The sequence below is a fragment of the Vicia villosa genome, linkage group LG1 (assembly GCF_029867415.1).
Source record: "Vicia villosa cultivar HV-30 ecotype Madison, WI linkage group LG1, Vvil1.0, whole genome shotgun sequence".
Taxonomy (NCBI): Eukaryota; Viridiplantae; Streptophyta; class Magnoliopsida; order Fabales; family Fabaceae; genus Vicia; species Vicia villosa.
The window spans coordinates 78,303,573-78,330,085 of NC_081180.1; the positions used below are offsets into that span (position 1 = coordinate 78,303,573).

Sequence of the window (26,513 nt, forward strand, 5' to 3'; positions counted from 1 at the left end):
TAACATGTGCCCCAAGGGCACAAGTTAGTGAGATATTTATAGAAATATTTTATTGGAACGCGTGCATTCAATGTATCGAAACTTTAAATTTGACTTTATTGCATTTAATTACATTTTACTTTTTCTAATTATAGTATCCTTAACATGTGCCCTTAGGGCACATGTTAGCATGACCCATAAATATATATATATATATATATATATATATATATATATATATATATATATATATATATATATATATATATATATATATAATGTATGAAGAGAGAGAATTTTTTATTTGTTTAAAGTTTTTAGCAAAAATATTAAAATTTTTATTATTACACTTTAAAAAGAAATAAGTAAATTTATAAATAATCAATTACGGATATTTTTTTTATTTGTTGCTTAATATATACATATATCCCATTGTGAGAAGTTTTTTATTTTATTTTATGCTACAATATTTTGGTAGTATAAAGAAAGAGAAGGAAAAAGAAAAAGCTAACGGATAGAAAGAAAAAAAGAGGAGAAAGAACACAGAAGTGGGAATAGAAACTAAAAAGGAAAAAAATAAATAAAAAGAAATTTGACTGATATTTTTACTTAACAAAACCGAAAGCCAGCGGACAGTACACACACTAGTCCGTAGTAGTCACCGCTAGACAGTGAAGTGAGTGACTCTGAAAGAAAAAGAAAAGGATTACTTTACTTGGTTGTTGAATTGAATCAAATTGAAGACCAAAATCATGGCCGTTTCAATTACCCTCATAGTAGCCATCATTTCTCTCCATCTCTTAGCTTTCGTTTTCGCTATCGGCGCTGAACGACGTCGTAGTCTGGTAACCCCTAATCCTATTCCCATCTTTAGTTAATTCACACAATTTTTTTTTTGTTGTTTCTTTCTTAAATCTTGTTATTCTCTTTCAGGCTAAAGTGGTTCCCGATGAGTACGACGACCGATCTTTCTGTGTTTACACCACCGACGCTTCCACTGTCTACGGTCTCGCCGCCTGCTCTCTAATTCTCCTCAGTCAAGCTATTCTTTATGTTGTGACTAGATGTCTCTGCTGCGGTAAAGGTCTTGTTTCCGGTTGCTCCACTACTTGTGCGGTTATCTTCTTCGTTCTCTCATGGTAACATTCCAATTATTACAACTTTCTGTTTGAAAACCCTATCTCTTTTATTTGTTTTTGTTTTTAGTGTGAATTAGTGAATACAAAAGTTAAAAAAAAAAGTTTTAGTAAACAAATTAACTTGAGCTATATAACTATATTTCACTTTGTTAATTGATTGTTTACTTTGCAATTAAAAATGGATTGTCCGTTTAAGACAGCTCAATTGGGAGCTATGCACAGACATCAGACTGCAGGGGCGTGGTTCAAACTTGCAAGATCCCATTTATGCACCTTTAATATTGGTGGTCGTTATATTGAGATCAGATACTATATGTTCCAACTTCCAAGAATTAGAGATAAAATTTCTTAGTTAGTTGATACTAGAGACAAAGTCAGTTAAGCTATGTTTGAATTGACGGAATAGAATAACGTTATGTTCCATTGTTATGATGAAATGTATTTCATCCAATTCCATAACTTACTCGAATTTTTCTTCCTTCTGATTTGGACGGAATAACATTTTTGTTACATTCCATCCTAAAATATCCAAACAATAGAATGAGATATACATGTCGCTCTATTTCACTCCATTCCACTCAGGCAGTTGATGTTAATTTGTCTCTAATATGGTGTTGTCGATGGCGAAGAGCCAAAATTCCGCCATACAGGCCGCTTTGCGACGCTGTTATTGCGTATTATGGCGGAAAACCCTGCAATAGCGCCGATATTTACCATTGCGGCGAGCCCAAAAACCGCCATGTATATCCCGCCATGGCAGGGCAATTTGATAACATTGCTCTAATATCAAATAACTAATTAACCTTGTCCATAAGTAACTTACTAATTTTATCTCTAGTATCAAGTTTGAAGTTTTAGTTTATAAAAGATATGAAAATCTGTTTTGAACTCAGTTTGTAAGGCCTAGATATTTGTCCATAAGGATGATTTTTATTATTGTTGCGGTAAAATCAGGCTTGGTTTTTTGGGAGCAGAGGCGTGCTTGTTAGCAGGGTCTGCGCGGAATGCATACCACACAAAATACCAAGGGTATTTTACAAAGCATGACTTGTCTTGCGCCACTCTTCGCAAGGGTGTGTTTGCTGCTGGGGCTGCCTTGACCTTGTTCTCTATGGTGGTTTCCATTTTGTACTATTGGGCACACTCTAAGGCTGATACTGGCTTCTGGGAGAAGCACCAAAATGAAGGTATTGGATTGGCCACACAGAATCATGGTCCTGAATCTGATAAGCCCTGAAGATTTACCACTTTCAATGCTACGGGTTGTTAATTTACACAGTTTTGGGGGGTTTATTTTGTTGGATAAGGTATTTTGGATGTAAAGGAAGGAACAATGTGATATTTATGCTGTAATAGCAGAATGCTTGAAACAATATATATAATATAGATAAATAGATGGTAATGGTATGGTGGAGGTTCAGTATATTCTAGTTTCCACAATGATGTTGCTTTTGATGAAACAAAATCATTTGCAATAGTGCACAGAATGCTTGCATTATTGTGATAAAACTGTGCTTGATAACTTCAGTAAAATTACTATGCTAGCCTTCTTTCTAGCTGAGTTTTCTCCTTTCCAGAAAGAATGATCAATTTACTAGTCTCTTGATGCAAATGTCTCCATTTATTAAAGCTCTTTCTTCTTCCTTCCTTCTTCCTAATCTTTTTGCAACAGCATTGTTCATTATTTTGTGGCGTGGCTGTAGCTGTATACTTGTAATTAATTTTTCTCTTCAATACTATCTTGTTATTTGAATTTTGTGCTACCTGTCCCCCATCAAATTATATTGAATTATATGATTTGTCGATTGCTAAAATTTAAATATTTCTGAATTGGGGCCATTTGATTTTTTTTCTTAATTGGTGCTTATCATGGGGTCATATTTAATTTTAAATGTTTTCAGTTCTTTTCATGTATTAACTTCTTGAAATTCATGAGTTTTTTTTTCTGTTGATAAGGATGGTTGTGAGATTACCAGAATATGTAAAGAAAAGGTTTAGAATAGCTCTGGAGTAGTTAATTCACCCAAGTTAATTAAATTCCATTTTTATTTAATAATTGTTAGGAGTATGTTTGAAAATTTTCTGCTATCATTATCATGGTCACTACTCACTAGTACTACTTTGCTATTTACTCATATCCTATTCCCGCAATTGAAAGATATTACATAAAGCAGCGTGATAATTGATCGAACATACTATTTTTATTTTTGATGTTGATATAAACCTACCCTTTAATGAAATAGATGGATGGCTACCGGCATGACACAAGTGACTAATGAACTTCAACTATGGTTTTGAAAGAGTGGTGGACAATATAAAAACTCTAAAATGTCCTTATTTAAAAGAGCATATTATACAAAAAATCATTTTATTAGAGACATTTCATTTTTGTTAAAATTTTGTAAGGATTTTAACCTCGGGATAAATCATCATACGCACTGTCAGTGTATGTAAATATTTATTTATTTATTTATTTTTTTTTTTTTTTTTTTTTTTACAATAGGAGACAAATTCTTGGACATATTTTTCACTCTCAAACAATAAATTTAAATAAATTTTATACTATATCAATCAATATCACAACCATACGCATTTGATATTTAATAATAAGATCAAATATATAAAAAGATGTTGATAAATCATACATCACTGTTCATAAAATACAACAAATCTTAATACAAAATTTTAAAATGTTAATATCAAAATACAAAGTAAAAAATAACCACTACGTATATCTGACGCTCATGTTCATCCTCTGTCTCATGTACCACAATACATGTCGTGCAAGTGCTAAGATGTCTTGTAGAGTGACCATATCAGAAGTACCTTTTTGAAACTCACATCTAGCTATGGCCTCTCTCCCTATAGCCATAATACAATGATATATCAACAACACATCCACGACATGGTCCGCCCTAGCTTGTTCCCTTTATAGTATCTCTTGATGAGTTGACATCGGAGGATCTTTTTTAAAATATGGTGTAATGTAAGGATGTGAAACTCTATAAAATCAGTGGATATAACTGTATCCCGTACTCCATAGATGAGGAACTTACATACAACTAACATGCTCTAGGACCAGATGCTCATAATACTCTGCAACTATCTTATTGATATCTCTATGAAGGATGGTGGCATGAGTAGCAACTGCGATGTTTATGAGTATACCTTGCAGATACCAAACTGCCGCATTACTTGCCCATGTATATGATGAGGGTACATAAGTCGATACCCACAAGTCAACTATCAAGAGTAAAGAATATCACCTCCAAGGGCCGTGTCTCACGGTGTTCACTATACGAAATGAAACATATATTATCGTACACGATGCAATCATGAGAAACTCAAAATGACTCAATAACTGGATTCTTCTTGAGTGGGATACTCGAGTAGGCACATGGCAATTCCTCAGAGTAAGCTTCAACATAATCCCAACCGGACAGACATGAAAAATACTGGTGGATTCGTGCTTGAAAATGGTTAAGATGAAATATCAGTAAGAGTGTAACACAAGTATAATGTAATTGATATCAGTAAGGATGCAAAAAATTATTGTAAATAGACAATTATTTGCTGTCATTTGTCTCATATTCCATAAACCAGCTTCTACTAACTCGGAGTAGAGGTAAACCAAACAAGTTATCCTTATCTGTACTCATGAATCTCTTCAAATTAATAAAGTATTTAATGTAAACAACGCCGACACAAGTCACACTTTTGTCCACAAATATGCACATTCCAACCAAAACCATGAAGTATGATCTCGATGCACATGCTCTATGATATGTAATTCGTGCATCATCACTCGCAACATCCATAACTACAGCCAGGTGGTCGTCATACAACTTCACCAAAAATGAAAATCTAGCAAGTCTATATCTCTGGTGTCATTTCACCGATCAGAAGATGAAATGACGAGGTCTTTGCATGCCATCGCTCCACATACGCATACGATAAACCATGGTTAAAATAACCATATCTAGCTCTGCATAAATCCTTCAGCCCAGATAGTTGCAAGTTATCCTAAAACCATGGCTTATCACCCTATGACAAATTTGCAACCTTTCTATCATGATTAATGCATTTCAACCTATCAGAGTACTGAAAAAATAAATACATCATTGTCAGAAATTTCAATTATTATAACACATATGTTTTAAAGAGTAATTAAAGGTTTATGATACCTCTCTATCCCATATGTGTCTAGCAATATAATGTGTATATAAATATAATAGAGAAAGGTCTGATGGGTCTCCTAGAAAATTATCGGACACGACATGGGCTTTTGTAGTAGCCAGAGACACATAAATCTGGGAAGGCGATGCCAGAGAAAAATGAGTCCATAAAGATGATGCTTCAACATCAAATGAAGTTTCTCCAACCGCGACTCACGATAGCCTAGATTTCTCCCTACAAAGGAAAACATGTTGCATCACTCTACCATGTCTCATTCTTTCTTGGTTGTCAACCATTTTTTCTATGACCAAACAAGAAAAAACACATCATAACAAAAAGTATTGACAAATCGAACAAAAAAAATAGAAAGCATAATAGGAAAATCTGAATTTTTTTTCTGGACAAAAGGTCTGGACTTCAAAATCCGGACTGGTCGAAACCAGGACATACGAAGCCAACAAAAAGTTTACGAACCCTAAGCCAAAAATATTCAATATTTAAAACCAAAGCAATTTAGGACAAAACAAATGTGACATATCGATTGCATGTGACCAAATGTATCATACCTATAACTTATTTAGGTAATGCATGCATCTCAAATAAAAAAGTAAAAAAAAATGAGAAACTTACCAAATGTGAGAGATGAATGATATTAGATTAAATTTAGTGGAGTAGAACTTGAAAGACGCGCAAAGCTTGAATGTAATGGAGTAGAAGTTGTGATAAAGCTTGAAATGCCCATGAGCTCTGTTCTTTTAACTTGCTGAAATGAAAAAGGAAAGGAAAATGTCTGGACGCGAATACTTAAGCAGAAATGTCCAAATTTCAATCTCTCCAGGAAATCCAGACATTGAAATCTGAAAAATTTTAAAATGTGTTTTGCATGGTTTTGAGATTGGACATATGTGTGGTGTGTTAAGTCACGTCTGAAGTTCTATCCTTGTAACTTATTAATCTAGATTTTAAAATTCATATTTTTAAAATATTTGCTTTAGTGTGTTTGAGAGAAAAGTTGTTATGTATTTGATGCGTTCGAATTTTAAAATCCAAATGCTAGAGATATTTTTAAAATGTCAACGAAATAGTGTGAATATGACCTAAAGTGTGATGAATAATCTCCTTAAAAATTAGTAGTATTTAAGTAGGATCCTTAATTATAATAAATTGATTAGACTATTAACTATTGAACTCAAGTTCTAGTGGGACTCCTTTCCCTTGAGGAATGTAACAAACATAAAAAAGGATTTTTCTCAATTTTGTGGCACTATTTATTTGCACCCCTTTTACATGCATAAATTGCAATACTTCTAATTGAAATTTATTTAACTTTGTTTTTGGACTACAATTCATTTACATTTTAATCACATAACCTAAGTTTCAGTATTTTTCATCTCAATACTAGATGAATTTAACCATGTTACTTCAACTTGCCCCTTTTAACCAAATGAAATCCAGAGTAGCCATAACAACAGCAAACTGCATTCATTAACAGATACATAGGTGAAACAAGATCAAATCCTACAACAACAGAGCAAGGGACTTACAACAGTATTGTCCCATAATCACACCAAACTGAGAGATAATCCTAGGAACTTTCCTACTTGAAGAGAGAAACATATCAGAATACAACACAAACAAAAAACATATTATATAGTTGGTTTGACTTAAAAACAGTGACATGATTGATGTGGAGTCACATGTTACATCTAGCAAATTGGGAAAGGGGAGTCACATATGTCAGCAACCTTAATGGCATTAGGAGAGGTAACAAATTTCTTAAGGTTAGGATCTTTCAAATATTGGCAAAGACAAGGCTTTTGTTCCTTCAATTTACTGCAACAAGTCGCAGATGGAGGGTTTGATGTAGTGATTGCATTAGCACATGCACTCAGCTGTAATGCGTTACATGTTACTTCTCCCATTGATAACTCTGTCTTTGCAAGGAGCAATGTAAGCATAATGCACAACGTTACATATGAAATCTTCATTCTCAAAGATTGAAAAAAAAAAAAAAAAATTGAAAGGTGATTGATGGTATGGCTCTCCTCACTATTTGTATACGAGGAGGGGCACTAGATTTGGATTGTAATTTGTATAGATTATTATATTATGTTATGTGACCTTAGGAAAAGGGTGGTGTCTACTATAAAAGGTTATCTAACAAATGAACAAGTATTTCGTGGATGGGGAATAGTGCTACTAATAAAGTTGGTCGCTGCATTGTTTGATTATGATTATGAATTTGCGGAGGTCTTTTGCTTTATAGGGTAGTTATTGCTCAATTGCATACTCATTGGATTGGTCATTTGACTAAGGTTGTGCTCAAAGATTACAGGTTTTTGGCACAACTTTCTTTTAAGGGCGTCCTAGGAGCATCTTTAAGAATTTTATCTTCGATATTACGTAAGCAAAAATTAAAAGAGTTTTTTTTTGTCATGAGTATTAAAAAAATCAGAAGAGAAATCACATGAAAGATGATAGTTTAGTTACTAATATAGAAAGAGATTATTTTCTTGATATTGAAAATAAATATTCAATGTTTTTATTGTATAAAAAAAGTTTATAAAGATGCACCATAAAAAAATTATACTTTCAATTAATAAGAATGTATCACTATGTTATATCAAACAAGTGATTTAAGATTTTCAGTTTGATTTGGTGGAATATATGGTCGTCACTGATTGACAATGTAAAATTAATTTATATTGTCGGGTCAATGTTTTAAAAATTGAGCCGGTCACCAAACTGATTTGGGTATTGGGTCAGTAGTTTATTGGTCGAACCACTGTGACACTAGTCAAACCGCATGACAAAATCAGATTAAATCGAATAACTCGGTTGAATAAACTGATTTCTATAACAAAATAATATATTTATTAAATCGGTTAAACCAGATGACTCGGTTTCTAAAAAATATCACAATTAATACAAAATTTTAAATTTCAAAATATTATAATTTTATATGTTTATCTTTAAATTCAAATTCTAAATATAATAATCCCACACAACAAAATATTACAAGATACAAATTTAAATAAATTTTGAACAAGATCTAATTACAAATATAAAAAAATTCTTTAAAAAATTTTTTGAAAAAAGGCTAAATATATTTTATTAAAAAATTATCAAAACAACATCCAAAACGTCGTCGTTTTGCAAGAAAAAAACATGTATTTAATCCGTCGATTTTTTAAAACTACCGATTCATCAATTTTGACTGATTCTCACTGATTGAATATCATATTCGATCCAATAATTATATCAGACCAATAACTCATCTGATTCCCTATTTAATTGATAGATTCAATCCAAATTTTAAAACCCTTCCGATAAGTGTATCTTCTCTTTTCTATAACTCTATTAAAAAAAAGGAATATTCCTAATGAAAAACTCAAATGTTGACCGTCAACCTTGTACCCATTTCACATCGCCGAAAGTCTTTCGGCTTTGAGCGTGACATGCAAAAGAACGCTGCTTACACAAAGTAATGCATCAAAAGAAATAGTGTGAAGTAGTACCAACCAAAAACTATACTTTGAACTAGTAAAGTCTATATCTCTTAATTTATATATTTATTTTGACACTAAATAATCAGTAAAATTGAGACATTTCTTTTGCAAAACGAGAAGGAGTTTAAAGCCATATCTGCTTCATGGTGATTAGTGATGAATCTGTCGTGGTTTAAATCATCTTGTTTTGCACACCCATATTGATAATGCCGATCATTACTAAAAGATTAAGTTATTATAACTTACTTTCTATCTTGACTATTAATTTTTTTTTTTAATTTAATAGTTAAAAATAATGAGTGATAGTTTTCTTTCTTCGTATTTAATTAGTTATTATTTTTTAAATTATTTGTCATGTTATTAAATTATTTTTTAAATAAAAAATAATTTAATTAGATACATGGTGGTGATTGATTAACAGGGTAAAATATTTTTACTGTCAGTATTAGTGTACATTGGGCTGCAGCATGTGGTACATACTGGGCTATCTCATATTGGGCCTGTGCTACAAGTTTCACTAGTATTGCTTTGTATCAGTAGTGTATGGTGTGGATAGCAAGTAGGATATATAGTTACAACTGTGTTAGCTTGAAGTAGATTTTTGTAACAGAAGAACGAGCCTTATCTTTTATGAATGAATGATGGAAAGTGCAGAGCACTGATTCACATCTATTATGGTATCAATCGCCTAAAGATCCAATTCACCTTCCGCTTATCTTCCTTTTGCCACACTACGATTCGTTTTGTGGCTTATCTCTTTCATCAGCTTCAAAGAAGCACTTTTCTTTAACCCTACACCAGCTTCAAAGAAGCACCTTCAATGGCGGGAACACCAGAAAACTCAGAAACACCGCGCTACTTCACAGGCTCGCAAACTTCAATGTTTGCAAATGCTTCCAATCACACAGTGTTTGGACCCAAGCTATCAATCAAACTACAGGAGAAGAAATTTCTCCTATGGAACCAACAAGTCGAAGGCATCATCATCGCACACAAGCTTCATCGCTTCGTCGTAAATTCGCAAATTCCTCCTATGTTCAAGACTGAAGAGGATCGCTTAGCCAATGTTCGGTCAGAGGAATATGAATCTTGGATTGTCCAAGATCAAGCACTGTTCTCGTGGCTCCTTTCCACCATCTCTGAATCAATGCTTCCCAGAGTACTCTTTTGCAAGCATTCTTACCAAATCTGGGATCAAATCCACAAATACTTCACAGCTGTGATGCGTGCTAGGGTTCATCAACTCAAAGCTGAACTAAAGGTAACAAAGAAAGCAAATCACTCCATTTCTGAATTCGTGCTTCGAATTCGTGCAATTGCAGATGCTCTTCTTGCAGTGGGAGAACCAATTTCAGAAAGAGATCAGATTGACGCCATCTTGCAAGGACTTCCTGAGGAATACAATCCTTTCATCATGATGGTCTATGGTAAAATTGAACCTCCCACTCTGTATGAAATTGAAGCTTTATTGTATGTTCAAGAAGCTCAACTTGACAAATATCGTCAAGAGCTTTCTTTAGTCAATGCCACAACGAATCTAGCTCAATCTGAAGATTGCAACAATGGCAAAACCACCAGAGGTGGCTATCAAACTCAGAGAGGCAGAAGCAGCTTCAGAGGAAGAGGTCGTGGCAGAGGTAGAACACAAGGAAACTACACCACAGGGAATAGGCCAACTTGCCAACTCTGTGGCAAATATGGCCACTCAGTCATGGAATGCTGGCATCGATTTGATGAGAACTTTGAACCAAACTCATCAAAGAATCAAATGACCAACTCAGCTACTCAACCAAAAGAAGAGCAGAAGAACCAAGATCTCAACTCTACACAAGCTTCAGCTCTTTTGGCTCATCAGGAAGATCTTCAAATTCCTTCAAACCTGGAATCTCAAGCATGGTTTGCTGATTCAGGTGCATCTCATCACCTCACTCACAATAAATCTTATCTTCAGCATACACAAAACTACACAGGTTTCAATACTGTTCTTATAGGCAATGGCCAATGGCTTAGAATCCAGTCAATAGGTTCAGCTAATATCAAGTCATCTATAGCACCTAAAACTACTTTGTCCTTGAATCATCTTCTTCATGTACCTAGCATTACTAGAAATCTCATGTCTGTATCCAAGTTTGCCAAAGATAACAATGTCTTTTTTGAGTTTCACTCTAACAAGTGTTTTGTCAAATCTCAGGTATCTAAGGAGGTTCTTTTAGAAGGATTCATGGATACTAGTGGCTTGTATTGTTTTTCAACTCTGCCAATGGAGTCCACATTCCAACCTGCTGCAAACACTGCCAATATGTCATCCAAAGCTCAAACCATTGTAAATCCAAGTAATCTTTCCAATAAGCTCTATCTCTGGCACAGTAGACTAGGTCACACAAATATTACTTCACTCAAATCTGTATTGAAACTCTGTAATATTTCCTTTTCCAATAAAGATCACTTTGATTTTTGTAATTCATGTACAGTTGGCAAATCACATAGATTGTATGCTCCTTTATCTCAAACTGCTTATACTACTCCCTTTGAGCTAGTTCATGGTGATTTATGGGGTCCATCCCCCAATCCCTCTAGTCAAGGCTATTTCTATTATCTGACTGTTGTTGATACATACACTAAATACACTTGGCTGTATTTCTTAAAACAAAAGTCTGAAACATTAGAAATCTTCAAACAATTCCTAGCATATGTTCAGACACAATTCAACACCACTGTTAGAGATGTGCAGTCTGACTTTGGAGGGGAATTCAGACCCTTCACAAAGTATCTAAAAAGTCTAGGTATAATACACAGACTAACCTGTCCAAATACATCCCATCAAAATGGGATTGTAGAAAGGAAACATAGGAGTGTTGTAGAAATGGGGCTAACCCTGCTCTCCCATGCTAATATGCATGTTTCATTTTAGGATCACAGTTTCTCTTCAACAGTCTATCTTCTCAACAGGTTACCCACTTCTAATTTCCCTAAATTCAGCTCTCCTTATCAAGCCTTGTTCAACAGATTACCAGACTATCAAAGCCATAGAGTGTTTGGGTGCTCATGCTTTCCACATCTCAGACCATACAACAAAAACAAGCTTCAAATTAGAAGCTCTGAATGCACATACTTAGGCATATCAGCTCACCATAAAGGTCACAAATGCTTAAGTAAGGAAGGGAAAATTTATGTGTCCAAGGATGTAGTGTTCAATGAATACAAATTTCCCTTCTCTGATGTCACCAGAACTAAAGAATAAGGTAACATCAGTGACAACTACAAGTCTCTACCAATACCTGTTGTACAATACCCAACACATACTACAGGACAAAGTCCTTCCACAGTACAACATCAAACTAGGCTATCTTATTTCCAACCTAAGAGTCCTCCTAGTCAAGTCAATGTCAATTCTGAGCCTTCACCAGAGCCCACACATCAGTCAATGTCTGACCCTGCAGACCATAGGTTGGAAATACTCAATGAATCTCCCAATGACCCAACAAATCCTTCAGATACCAACAAACAATACATAATAACCCTGGTACACAATCTGTACCTGATTCTACCTCAAGCTTTATCAATTGCACTCCATCAGAAAATTCTCTATCACCATCTATTCACAATACCAGTCCTGAACCTTCTCTTGCCAAAAACATACATCCTATGGTGACTAGAGGAAAAACAGGACACCTTAAACCTAAAGCTTTCTTAGCTCACACTGAGCCCACCACAGTTAAACTGGCCTTAGCTCAACCACACTAGTTTGAAGCCATGAAACTTGAATATAATGCCCTCCTCTCTAACCACACTTGGTCCCTTACCTCTCTTCCTTCCCACAGAAAAGCCATAGGCTGCAAGTGGGTATTCAGAATAAAAGAGAACTCTGATGGCACCCTCAACAAATGCAAAACAAGATTAGTAGCAAAGGGATTTAATCAGCAATATGGATTTGACTACCATGAAACTTTCTCACCTGTTGTTAAGCCAGTTACCATAAAAGTTCTGCTAACCCTGACCCTAACTCACAAATGGGATATCCAGCAAATAGACATCAACAATGCCTTTCTAAATGGAAGTTTGGAAGAGGAAGTTTACATGGTACAACCACCTGGGTTTGAAAGCAAGGACAAATCACTTGTTTGCAAACTGAACAAGGCTTTATATGGGTTGAAACAAGCACCCAGGTCATGGTATGAGAAATTGCACAAGATACTGTTTCACTTTGGTTTCAAAGACAGTAGATGTGACCATTCCCTGTTCATATATAACCATCAGGGTATTACCTTATATGCTCTTGTTTATGTAGATGACATATTAATAACAGGTGCTTCTTCCACTCTGATTCACAAACTCATTTCCAAGCTTCATGACCAATTTGCACTCAAGAAGCTAGGGAAACCTGAATATTTCCTTGGAGTTGAAGTCAAGTACCAATCTGATGGATCTTTAATACTTACACAAACCAAATACATCAGGGATTTGCTAAGAAAAGTCAACATGGAAATGTCAAATGGAGTTGCAGCCCCCATGTTCAGCCATTGCAAGCTAAGCAAGTATGGAACAGACACGATGGAAGACCCTCTCTTATACAGGTCAATTGTAGGAGCCTTGCAGTACATTACATTAACTAGACCTGACATAACATATTGTGTAAATAAAGCATGTCAATTCATGGCTAATCCTCTTACTAGCCACTGGTCTGCTGTGAAAAGAATTCTCAGATATCTTAGTGGTTCTGCTACCTATGGCCTCAAACTGTCACCTGCGAGTCAAACTCAATTGCTGTCCATTAGAGCTTATAGTGATTCAGACTGGGCTAATGATCCAGATGACAGGCGATCTACATCTTGCTCTTGTATTTTCTTAGGTCCTAATCTCATCTCATGGAGCTCAAAGAAACTAACTCTTGTTGCTTGGTCTAGTGCAGAGGCAGAATATAGAGCTCTAGCACACACGACTACTGAATTGTTATGGCTGTAGTCTCTCTTAGCTGAGCTGAGAGTCAAATGCCTTTCTCCTACACTTCTATGTGATAATCTCAGTGCAGTATTACTTTCCCACAATCCTATCCCACATGCTAGAACAAAGCACATAGAGCTAGATCTTCACTTTGTCAGAGAAAGAGTGATGGGAAACAAACTCAAAATTCAGCATGTCCCTGCTTTTGCTCAGCTGGCTGATATCATGACTAAACCTCTACCTAGTGCAGCTTTTCAAGACTTGAGAAACAAGCTCAAAGTTGTGCTTCTCCCACCACCATGAGCTTGAGGGGGAGTATTAGTGTACATTGGGCTACAGCATGTGGTACATACTGGGCTATCTCATATTGGGCCTGTGCTACAAGTTTCACTAGTATTGCTTTGTATCAGTAGTGTATGGTGTGGATAGCAAGTAGGATATATAGTTACACCTGTGTTAGCTTGAAGTAGATTTTTGTAACAGAAAAACGAGCCTTATCTTTTATGAATGAATGATGGAAAGTGCAGAGCACTGATTCACATCTGTTAGTCAGTACATCACCCCTTATATATATATATATATATATATATATATATATATGAAATTTTTTATCACAGACCCACTTATTTTTTTTAAAGTCTATTTAGCAAATCTTAATTTAAAATGATTAAATGTACCTTAAGGTGCATGTTGCTAAAATACACATTCATAAAAATAAGTGAGTGTATTATAGAAAATTTCAGTAGAGTTTACTACAATAGACCCACTTATTTTCGTGAAGGTGTGTTTTAGTAAGTATTAACTAAAAAGTAGTTAAATACACCATAAGGTGTATGTTGTCAAAATAAACATTCATAAAAATAAGTGGACCTTCATAAAAACAAGTGTGTGGGTCTATTGTACAAACCCATATATATATATATATATATATATATATATATATATATATATATATATATATATATATATATATATATATATATATATATATATATATATATATATATATATATATATATATATATATATATATATATATATATGACTTTACTAACGTAGACCCACTTATTTTTACGAAAGTCTATTTTAGCAAACATCCACTAAAAATTGATTAAATTCACCTTAAGGTGCATGTTAGTAAAACACACCTTCATGAAAATAAGTGGGTGTATTCTAGCAAACCCCGCAGGAGTTTGCTAAAATACACCAACTTATTTTTATGAAGGAGTGTTTTAGCAAGCTTTAACTTAAAAAATGGTTAAATGCATCCTAAGGTGCATGTTGCTAAAATAGACCTTCACAAAATCTAGTGGGTCTATGTTAGCAAACCACACACGCACGCGCCCTCACACACACACACACACGCATGCACGCTCCCCCACACACGCACACACGCGCCCACACACACACACGCGCCCCCCCCCACACACGCCCCCCCCCCCCCACACACACACGCGCGCGCCCACATACACACAAACTAATTTTTTTTTAAATCATTACTTTTAAATTAGATTTAATCGAATGATTATAAGTAAAAATGCTAAATTTACCATTATATTATATTCAATTTAAATACTATGATTTAAAGAAAGTTAGAAAAACTTACTCTTTGAATAAGTTGATCCCCACTTATATAATGCATGTTGGTAATAAACAAAGTTTGAATGCAAGCCAAAGATTCCCTCAAGTTCACCAAAACCCACCATAAGAGAGGCTATAGCTCAATTCATGAAGAAGACCCACAATAATTTTGAGTTAATGAGCAAGCATCAGAAAACGAAGAGCAAGAATCATGAAGCATTAGTCAAAAACCTGAAAATGCAAATTGAACAATTATCTAGACAATAGGCATCTCAAATAAGTGGAGGTTTCAACGTAAATACTTTGGATAATCCTAAGAATAATAGTTTTAATACTTTTGAGTTAAGAAACATAGTAGTTTTTATAGTGACAGATCCTATGAGTGAGAAGAAATATCGAGTGGGGGAGGTATATATAAGGTGTAACACCCCATAATTTCATAAATTAATTTAATCGGAATTTAAATTAGTTATTTGGAATTAATCAGTTTTAATCAATTAAACGGAGAATTTGGAGAAAAGAAAAGGTTATTGGGCTTAGTGTTGTGTTTAGTAAAAGAAGGGTGCTAAGTGATAGACCCTTACTAAGTGAATTTCCTTACTTTTCATAAAATAGAGAATTTTTGTGGAAAAGAGATAGAAAGCCAAAAAGAAGAAAAGAAGCCAAGTAAAGAGAAGACAGAGTACGTGAAAGAGGAGAAGAAGAGGAAGAAAGCACTCAAGCAAGTTTTGAATTCAGGTAAGGGGGGACTCTTCCAATTATCATTTATTATTGGATTTTGAATGATAATATTGAATTGGGGTTATTGTTCGTGTTAATTGTGATGTATGTTAGGTTTTAAAATTTTGAAGTTTAGGTTCAATTGTATGTTTTGGTGCAAGAGAATGCGTATGAATGATTATGGATGTCAACTGAATTTGTGTGATGTTAGGAATATGCTAAATGACTGAATTTGGTGAGATTTTGGTGTGAAATTCGTATGGATATGAAATGGTATGAGTAGAGGGACTGATATGCTGTCAAAACTGTGATTTTTGGTTCTGGTTATGCCGTAACCGGGTAGCAGCCCTGCTGTAACCGGTTACAGTAACCGGGTAACAGCCCTGCTGTAACCGGTTACAGTTGAACGTAACAAATAGCAAATACAATGACGGTAATGTGTAACCTGGTAACAGCCCTGCTGTAACCGGTTACACCTGACAACTTTCAGAAAATTTAATTTTTGTAAAACTCATATCTTTTGAACCGTGCATCCGTTTTAAGCGTCGTTTCAAGCGTTGTGTCCATAATTAAAAATCCTATCTAATTAAATAACATTTTAGGACAATAGCCGATTTTATTTTAAAACTTCGATTAAATTATTTTGGTGATGTTATGCATTGTTGACATATGTGGCATTATGTAACAATGTGATCGATGTGATTATGATATGACTATATTATGATTGTGGTGATTTGTTGAGATTGATATATGACTAGTTATTGAATGATGCTGAGACATGTACATACTTGTTATTGATGATAATGGTGATGTTGTAAGTATGTTATGTGTGTGCATTCATTCATAAATTATATGGTGGCTGAATCCAAAAGATGTGTTGGATCAGTGAGGGCATAATTCCCATTGTGTGGAATTTGTGCCGGTTGGGCCGTATGTTGAAGATGTTGGATCGGTCGGGTGGGTTAATCTCACGTTTGGTACCACATGCATAGTGTCAGTACATTACATATGCATTATTATTTTGGCATGATTGGATGGTTTCCAGTGTTGTATTCGGTGATGTAATTGTGTTATTGTTGATGAATATTTTCTTGAAAATCTGAATACATGCAATTGGGTGAGTGATAAACTGATGATATATTATTGTTTATGATCTAATAACACTTGTTAATTGTGAATGAGACTCACCCTTACATGTTGATATTTTCAGATTAAGGAGTAGCGACATCTTGAATTAGTGAGGATAGTCCGTAGGCTAGTCCGTAGTTCGTGTCGAGTCATGCTCTGATTTGTAACACTGGGGAACGATAGACTTAGAGTTACTTATGATACTCTATTTGTGCTGTTTTGGATTATGTATCATTTGGTTTATGTTTGGTGATGTCTTACGATACCGTTGAATGATATTCCGCTGTGTTGATCATGAATTTTGATATTTTGTGGATTGTTCCTAATAAAGCATGACAGATGGTTTATGATTTTAATTATTTTTCTTAATTGTGGCACCCTTCTTTCATGTTTACTCTGATTATTATTATAATTGCCGCGGGGGTTTAGAAGGGTGTTACATAAGGGAGTAGTCGAAGAGGAGAAAAATAAAAAATAGAAAGAGAAAAAAGTGAGAAAAAAGAGGAAGACATTGGGAGAGGATACACACTTGGTGAATTAATTGATCGAAACTCACCTTTAATAATAACCAAGAAGAAAATTCTCAACGAAACAAATCCCGAACTCCCTTATCATCTAAAACCACCTTATCCTATCTTGAAGAAAAAAATCAAAGTAAGAAAAGGAAAATGGCCAGTTCAAGAAGTCCATGGAGAATGTCACCAAGCATCAAGTCAGTGTTCCTTGTGGTGAAGCTTTAGAGAAAATGTCGGTTTACACATAGTTCATGAAAGATCTATTAATTGGAAGAAGAAATCGAAGTATGATGAGAATATAGCTTTGATAAAAGAGTGTAGTGCAATTATCTAAAGGAAACTCCCACCAAAGCTTAAAGATCCAGGGCAGATTACCATTCCTTTTGCCATTGACAAGCTAGATATTAGGAATGCACTTTGTGATTTAGGAGAAAGTGTCAACTTAATGAATTTTTCTATGATGATGAAGCTCAACTATGGTGAAGTTAAGCAAACTCAGATGACCGTCACATTGGTATATTGATCTATTACTTATCGTTATGGTGTACTTGAAGATGTGTTGATTAAGGTTAATGATTTAATATTTCTACCGATTTTGTTATTCTAGACATGGATGAAGATACATAAATAATTTTAATTCATGGAAGACCTTTCTTATAAAATAATATAGCTTTGATTGATTTGGATTTAAGTGAACTTATACCGAGATTTCAAGACGAGAAAATGACTTTTAATGTGTTTGAGGGGATGTATCATAATAATGAAAATCCTTAATGTTTTCGGGTTGATGTAGTTGAAGATTTAGGTGAAGTAATGTCCCCAAAAGAGTAGTCTTTCTTTCCTATTTAATATGTTATGGTAAATGAAGTCAAGGAATATGAGCGTCAAGTATACACATTTCATAGTGGCAAGGTACCAAGAAAAAGTGAAGATCTGAGTACTTTTGAATCAAGGGTCTTATTGTCAACAAAAGCTCAAAAATTCAACATCCTTGAAGTAAAAGAGCCCACTCCACATCTAAAACATGTTTTCTTGAGAGAACAACTGATACCACCTGACCTTAGTAGTAGTTCTTTATCTAGTTTGAAGAAAGAGAAGCCTAGAAGAGTGTTGAGAAAGAATAAGTGAGCACATAGATGGAACACACTTGATTTAAAATGGAGAAATCAAATTAAATGCATGCATAAGATCAAGCTTGATTTTAAACTAATTGGCCATACATATACAATTTTGAAGGAATCACCTGATTAGAGAATCAAACAGTCAAACTAAAAAACTTAAAAAGCGTTACGTGGGAGGCAACTAACAAACTAGGGTTATTTATTTTTCTTTTGTTTTCTCTTTATTCATTTTTAATTTGTGAACTTTACTGCACCTTTATTTAATGAATGAGTTTCTTGTTGTTGTTTCTTTTAGTTTATAGTATATTGACTTACCAATGACAATAAAAAGGGCCACAACTAACAGAACCATCAGAAAAGAATCAAATAAAAAATTAAGTTGTTAGTGAAGTTCCAAATGCGAAGTGACAAATTATGAAGGAGGAGAATATTCAATTGGCTTATACCCAATCTCTAGATACTTCAACAAATAAGGTTTAAGCCAAAAATTTCCATTTTTTACTTTTTTTTAGAGTTCCATACAATTATTTATCTGCTAGGGTTTGCAATGTTTCTTATTAGTCTATTGCTTTGTTTATTTACACACTGAGGCACATTTTTTGTTGTTTAACTCCGAGCCTTTTTAAGCCTACATGTAAATATTTTATCTGTTGTTTAAAATCTTTGAGCCTTATCCTTTTTATTTTGTTACTTAGCCACATTCTTAGACAATTGATTTGAAAGATTAATCTTTTCAGTCTCTATGAAGTTAGGTGGAATGCTAGTTTTCCTTGTCGATGCAAAGTGTTGAGTTAGAGGTTGCTTTTGGAATTAGCAACAGTCTAAGTTCGGGGTAGGGTTACTAGATAAGTGAGTTTCATGTATTATTCTTATAAACTTATTGCTATGTATATAGTTGATCACTTGTAAATTATGTTAGTTAGACGACCATTTGTATGAATCTGTTTGAACAAATATTTGGTTTTGTATTATTTGCATGAATTGATATATATATATATATATATATATATATATATCCAACTAATCGTTTGTGTAATTTTTTTTATGCGTTGAAAAACTCATAGATCGAACTTAGGTTTGTAGGGATTACTGGTTATAATTATGTGAGCCTGAACAAGATTAACTATTTAACTTAGTAAATGATTTAGGAATAAACGATTATACGTTGTGACTTAAGATTTAACGCATATGATTTTCCTACTTTAACTTTGAAGTAACATAAGGGATTAGGGAGTTGTCGTGTAAAATAGTGAGTTGTTCACCAAGGAATTGGGTATAATGTTCTTGTTAAATCTCGTAATTTCTAAAAAATCCATTTTGACAAATAGACACCTTCATCAACAATGACATACACGAGATTCAAAACAAGACCTAATCGCCTTTAATATGATAATTTTTCAACTCTTTATTATTTTTCTCGTTTACTCAAAATCATTACGAAACTCCCAATTTTATATTTTAAATATACATTACAATTACTTTGTTATACAACAATCCATGTGGAGATGAATTATTTTATTACTTGCGACAAATTTTGATATACTTGCTAGAATTTCATCAGTGTCCATGTTTCTTCATCATGAACTCATACTAAATCCACCCTTATTTTTCTCAAAAAAAAAAGTGAGTAATATCAAATTGAATGAGAGTATCTTCAATAGGAATAAATATAAATTCACAAATACAAAGTATGCCATGAGTTTTCCCAACAGAGCAACCATGTGCCAACTTACCAACGCCTATTTTATTCGCCATTTTCAACTCTTTAGAAATATACAATATACCCTTTATAGCCACAAAATCGCACAGTCTTCCATATAATGAGTATCATGTCGATGCTCAAAATTGATAATGCTTTTACTCTACTCGTCTTCAACTTCAACATGTTGTTCGCACCATCTCAAATTTTACATATGCCTCTATTACTATTTTGCAGCATATTTTTTAGTCTTCAATAAGTTGGCTCCACCTTAAAAACAAATGGTATGAACATAAATTAAAAATAAACTTTTAATTTCAAATAAAATATACAAATTAAAAATATATACTTATTTGTGGTTGTATTTCATAAATGCATGACACAGTTGGTTCATATAATAAAAAAATATTTTTATGTGGACTGACAAACATGTTTCCTTCACATAGTCAACCAAACGTATAATGTCAATACAAACTAACTCAAAATATTACAAGTTCCACTCATACTCATCCACACAGTTAGAAAAAGAAAATATTCCTTCATAAATTCATCATTGACTCTTTCATATTCATCAAAATATATTGTTTTCATTTTTTTTCCATATTTTTATCAATATTAGCGCAACATAACAAATTAACTATGTCAAATAAAAACTTCAATTGCATTAATCAAGGCAACGTCTTTATCAATCGCAATGACTTTCAAAATTAACTTTTGTGATGTGAACAAAAATATTACCTTGTCTAATGCCTAGATCAAAATGGATTGTGGTTCATGTTCCAAATAAGTAAAACCTACCGAAAATGTCAACTACGTCGACGTTAAATCAAACATTTGTATGTGATGTCCAAGATTCACATCAAATGAAACATGTTCAGAAGCTTCATAGGATGAACACATGTCTAAAATATGTTGTTGCACTTATGTATATAAACCTCTCAAAGATGATCAATAGGTAATTTGTGCCTAATATACTTGTGTGATGTATGTTAAATTATATCTATTTTGATCTTTCAATACACTCAATGTGAATCTCAATTCTATATTGTAATTGGTCATGTCATTCCCAAATATTTTAAATCAGGGTTATGAATATCACAATAGACTTTAACAATCCATATCACACCATTTATATTAGCAACATATCTCAACCTAGACACACATTTGTGTTTTTTTGAGAAAGTAATTGTTAAATTTTGTATTGAATTTACAGTTTTGACCTGTGTCACACCTCGATAATATCTTGTCTTTCTTTTCTCTTTGCCATATAGAAGAGTCAAACCTAATAAAGATGATAAATCCACATTAATTTTCCATTGTCTGAACCCATAACAACACCTCTTCACGAATAATAAGAATCTGCATAAAAATTTAAATATTAGATAAACACATTTTCAAACTATAAATTAACAGTTTATTATATTGTTTAATCTTAAACATACATCTGCATTGAACACATTGATAAAATCTAGTAGTAAGTTGGATATTTCAGCATCTACTTCTTCCACAAACTAATTAAATATATAATTTGTTTTTTAAATGATGTTATGGATATTTCATAGAAGGAAAATGTCTAAATTTTTGTATTTCAAATATTTCTAAAATGTGGTAACTCTAGCATTTTTTTAATTTTCTAATCGGAAAAATAAAATGTAATTTTTCATTCCAGATATTTGCAAGTCAAAAGATGCATAAATATAAACATTATGGATATTTAAACTAAATTAGAATGTGTAATTTTTTTTTAAAAAACGTACTCCTCCAATTTTAATTTTTATGTTTTGGATTTTAAAATTATATTCCACATATTTTTGTTAGTGAGAGTAAAAAAACAATTACCTTTTGGGTTAAAAAACTTTAATTTAAAAATTTTGCGATGAAAAAAAAATTTGTCACTAAAATTTTTCCACATCAAAATTATTACGGATTTGGATACATCACTAAATCCGTCACAAAATAGAAGTTTCACTGTATGAGTGACGAAAAATTACCAATCTCAATTTAGTTTTTCTAATATATTTAAACTTGCAAAAACTTTGAAGGGTACAAGTGAGATATCCATCTAGATAATATTTTGATTGGGCCGCTTGAAGTGTATCCAATTATATATTGTCCATCAAGACATTTTATTAATTATTCCCTAGTTCTCTAACTTGAGATATATAAAAATAATTTACATTCGTTCAACTATTTTTATAACAAAAACTTAAGCTAAGAGGATGGTATTTCAGTTCAATGTAAAAAATAAAAGACTTAAAGCCCAAACATCAACATTTTACTTTGGATTTCTCATGTAAAAACTAAGTAAAATATTAATAAATTTTCGAATTCTAATACTTTATTTATAAAGTAATTAGTAAATTTTGGTTAAATTTAAATCGATTAAATCAGAATTGACTTCTAATTGAACAGTCTTTGACTAGTATTATTTATCTTTCCATAGAATTGTGAATTACATCGTTTTGTTAAACCAGCTTAATTAGTAGTTAATATTATACAAAATTATTTTAATTGCAAGAAAATGAGTACGAATTTGCAACATTTTAGATTAACTTATTAAATTTAAATAGATTCAAACACCTCAAAATATCCATTGTTATATATACCCTAAACACAAGAAACCTACCAATGTAGCATCTTATAATAATGTGTGGTCACGAGGAAATAATTAAAACTTGAAAGCCATGCCAAAGCCATACCTTACCTCTCTATACAATTTTTCATTCCATTAATTTCTTCCTTCCAAAGCTTAGAACCACACTCTCCTTTGGTATTATATTATTGCCATCACCTCTCAATGAAACACAACAGTGCTAGAAATCATCAATTCTACAAAAATTTAACACAATTTCAATCATTCATTCATAGCCATGCCAAACCGTTACGTTGGATCTGGTTTGTTTGGTAGACCACTTCACTCAGTCCTTGGTGGAGGAAAAAGTAAGACTCAAATATTTTTATCGATCGTGACGCTATAGACTCGAATATTTTTTTATTGTGATATGATTTTGTTTTGATTTTGCAGTTGCTGATATCTTGCTATGGAAAGACAAGAAATTAACCGCAGCAATTGTAGCTGGATTTTCAATGATTTGGTTTCTCTTTGAAGTGGTTGAATATAATCTAGTTACTCTTCTATGTCACATCCTTATAGCCCTTATGCTCATTCTCTTTGTTTGGCATAATGCAGCTGGATTAATCACTTGGTAATTAATTAATTCAATTAACATCCTTATAAATATATCAATATCTTCAATTCATATTCAAAAACCTAACATTATTTATTTTTGTGTTGTATTTCAGGAGACTTCCTGATATCTATGATTTTGAAATCTCAGATTCAACCACTAGATTCATTCATTATAAGTTGAACTTGTTCTTGAGAATATTCTTTGACATTTCAACTGGAAAAGACCTAAGATTTTTCTTTGTGGTATTGTGAATTAGAACACTTTCAATTATTATCACCATCACCGACCATATATTATTTTTAACAGTGTTGTCTTTAAAGATGTGAAAGACTAATTACAGCACAAGATTCAAAATTTATCACAAATAAACCGTGGTTAATTACTGTCACATAACATATTTGTCATGGTTAAATTGTGATTAAATATGTATTTGTGACGGTTGATGTGACCCTATATTTGTTTTTAAGAATTCAATATATTTTTAATTAATTTGTTTGTTGATATGAAAATGATTGAATTTTTCAGACAATAGCTGGTTTATGGATCATGTCTACAATTGGAACTTTCTTCACCACTGTCAATTTACTATATACAAGTAAGATTCCAATTACAAATTAATTTTATTATTTAGGGTTTATTATTAATTATTATTAATATGTGACGTTTATGGTATGTATTATTTTCTACAGCATTTGTGTGCCTTGTGACACTTCCTATAATGTATGAGAGATATGAAGAAGAGGTGGATTATCTAGCAAGTAAAGGAAGCCAAGATGTGAGGAGATTGTTCAACAAATTGGATTCCACAGTTCTCAATAGGATCCCTAGGGGACCTGTGAAAGAAAAGAAGCACAAATGATTTTAGATTTTCTCTTTCACGCATGAATTAAAATATAATAATGTACTCTTTAATTTCTTCTGCTTTTGCCATAAATTGGCAATTAGCAGATCTGTTTCCTGCATGTACTCTTAATTTTATAGTTACATATATACAAAGCATGCTATCATGAGCTTTGATTGTGGAAACCAAAATTAACATAAAGCATGTATCTAATTATGAAGAACAAACTATAAACTTATAATAATAGTTTAAAATCTACTTCATGTTGTTCGGTCAAACATAATTAAAAATATATAAAATTTAAAGGTGCATTGGAATGCAAATGAAATTTAAAAAACTTGAATGGAAAGGAGAGTATTCTTGGTAGGAATAATGTTTGGCCAGTGACTATAAAGCAAAAGGAGGGGTACGTAAAAAATATGGTTAATATTATAAACAATTTTAAGAACAAACTGAAATTACAAATTAATTGAAACTGTTTAAGTAATTATTTTAAAAAAAAATTAAATGAAAACAAAACAAAATATTTGAAATTAAAAAAATCAGAATTTTTTTCTTCGAAAATATGAAAAAAATCTGAAAATATAAAATTATTTTGAAATAATAAATATTTTTTACTTAAAAAATATTTTTTCCTACTGAATATTAAAAGTAATATATATTTTTAATTTCGAAAATAAAAAATTGAAAAAAATTAATTCTAAATGACTTTAAAATATAAAATCAGTTTATGAATACAAACTGATTATAAATTGGTTCTAAACTAGCTTTAAATTTAACTGAAACTATTTTTGTGGTTAACTATATTTATATTAAAATGGTTATTGAAAACTAAATAGAATCACCAATGTTATTTTGCAGTTTATGAACCACGAACACGTTTGATTAAAAATGTATAAAAGAGTAAACAAGTTTAATCTTTACAAAAGAATAGATGGATATGAATTGCTAAAAATTAGAAGAAATTGAAATGTCGTCGTAGAAAAAAAAACATTTTAGTGTAAAAAAAGAATAGACATATTTGAAACATGTGAATTTATTACGAGAAAAGAATAATTGAACTTAAAATGTAGGAATAAATATTAGAATTTGAATAAGATGTAGAAGTTTGATCAACTAGTCGACCCTCTATGTTGGAGAGTGTGGGGAGTATAAAAACAACAATGAATTAAATATTTAAGACTCGTGTATTTACCTAAAAACTTAAAATGTTAGGTTGATCTTTGAAGACGGTCTATAAACTTTTCTCCTTCTTTTTCTATTATTTTTTATTTTCTGTTGTACATCTCGTTCTCCTTACAATATATAATCTTTTTCTTCTTAGGAAGTTGCACAAACTCTCAAGTTTCTTTAAGGGTTCCATCTTCTTTAGGATTAGTAAGAAGTACATAAATTGTCAATATCTATATCTTTCCAATGACTTTATAAGACGAACATCTTTTATTTACGAGATAGTAATCTTGTACTCTACCTAAATCTTCAAGTCCAACATCAGTTTCAATATCAAAATCTTGTTTGACTTGTGATTTAGGTACTACCTGCATATTTTTCACTAACGACATCTCAATATCCACCCGAAGCACATTGTTGCAGAAAGTTCCCCTTTCTGATGATATCTGTTGAAGTTGACTACTTCAACGTGAACCACTCATCAAATGGAACATTTCTACTGGTTACCACATCTTCTTTGAAATTAGATCTTATAACTTGAACCTCTTTACACATTTTACATTTTACGTAACCAACGAAGACACAATTTTTCTTCTTTAGATCAAGTTTCAATCAATCTTCCTTAATAATATGTACAAAAATTAGACACCTAAAAATTCTTAAATTATTAAGATCAAATGGGTGTTATATGTTCATGTCTTCTTTACAATGTGACGAATTTTTTGACCAGTGAACCCTATTAGTGTATTTTAATATATTCACCTAACTACTTGATAGTTGATATGTGTTGTCATATAATTTTT

At 32.5% G+C, this 26,513-nt stretch overlaps 2 protein-coding genes across 2 annotated transcripts; both read left to right on the plus strand.

The window, feature by feature from the left end:
* Window positions 1-597: 597 nt before the first annotated feature.
* LOC131610201 (uncharacterized) lies at window positions 598-2,543 on the plus strand. Its single transcript, XM_058882093.1, has 3 exons — window positions 598-824; window positions 913-1,118; window positions 2,073-2,543. The coding sequence occupies exons 1-3, from the start codon at window positions 732-734 to the stop codon at window positions 2,353-2,355; spliced, it is 582 nt and encodes a 193-aa protein (XP_058738076.1). The 5' UTR covers window positions 598-731; the 3' UTR covers window positions 2,356-2,543.
* Window positions 2,544-23,268: 20,725 nt separating this feature from the next.
* Window positions 23,269-24,755, plus strand: LOC131610210 (reticulon-like protein B9). The gene is made up of 5 exons (XM_058882104.1): window positions 23,269-23,448; window positions 23,534-23,714; window positions 23,812-23,941; window positions 24,225-24,294; window positions 24,389-24,755. Exons 1-5 carry the CDS (start codon window positions 23,379-23,381, stop codon window positions 24,556-24,558), a joined length of 621 nt encoding a protein of 206 aa, XP_058738087.1. The 5' UTR covers window positions 23,269-23,378; the 3' UTR covers window positions 24,559-24,755.
* Window positions 24,756-26,513: the final 1,758 nt, after the last annotated feature.

Bases quoted from the DNA above. Each gene is read 5' to 3' on its own strand.
- LOC131610201 (XM_058882093.1), top strand. From the start codon at position 732: ATGGCCGTTTCAATTACCCTCATAGTAGCCATCATTTCTCTCCATCTC. The intron at 825-912 runs GTAACCCCTAAT...ATTCTCTTTCAG, and splicing joins CTGAACGACGTCGTAGTCTG to GCTAAAGTGGTTCCCGATGA. The intron at 1,119-2,072 runs GTAACATTCCAA...CGGTAAAATCAG, and splicing joins ATCTTCTTCGTTCTCTCATG to GCTTGGTTTTTTGGGAGCAG.
- LOC131610210 (XM_058882104.1), top strand. From the start codon at position 23,379: ATGCCAAACCGTTACGTTGGATCTGGTTTGTTTGGTAGACCACTTCAC. The intron at 23,715-23,811 runs GTAATTAATTAA...GTTGTATTTCAG, and splicing joins GCAGCTGGATTAATCACTTG to GAGACTTCCTGATATCTATG. The intron at 24,295-24,388 runs GTAAGATTCCAA...TATTTTCTACAG, and splicing joins TGTCAATTTACTATATACAA to CATTTGTGTGCCTTGTGACA.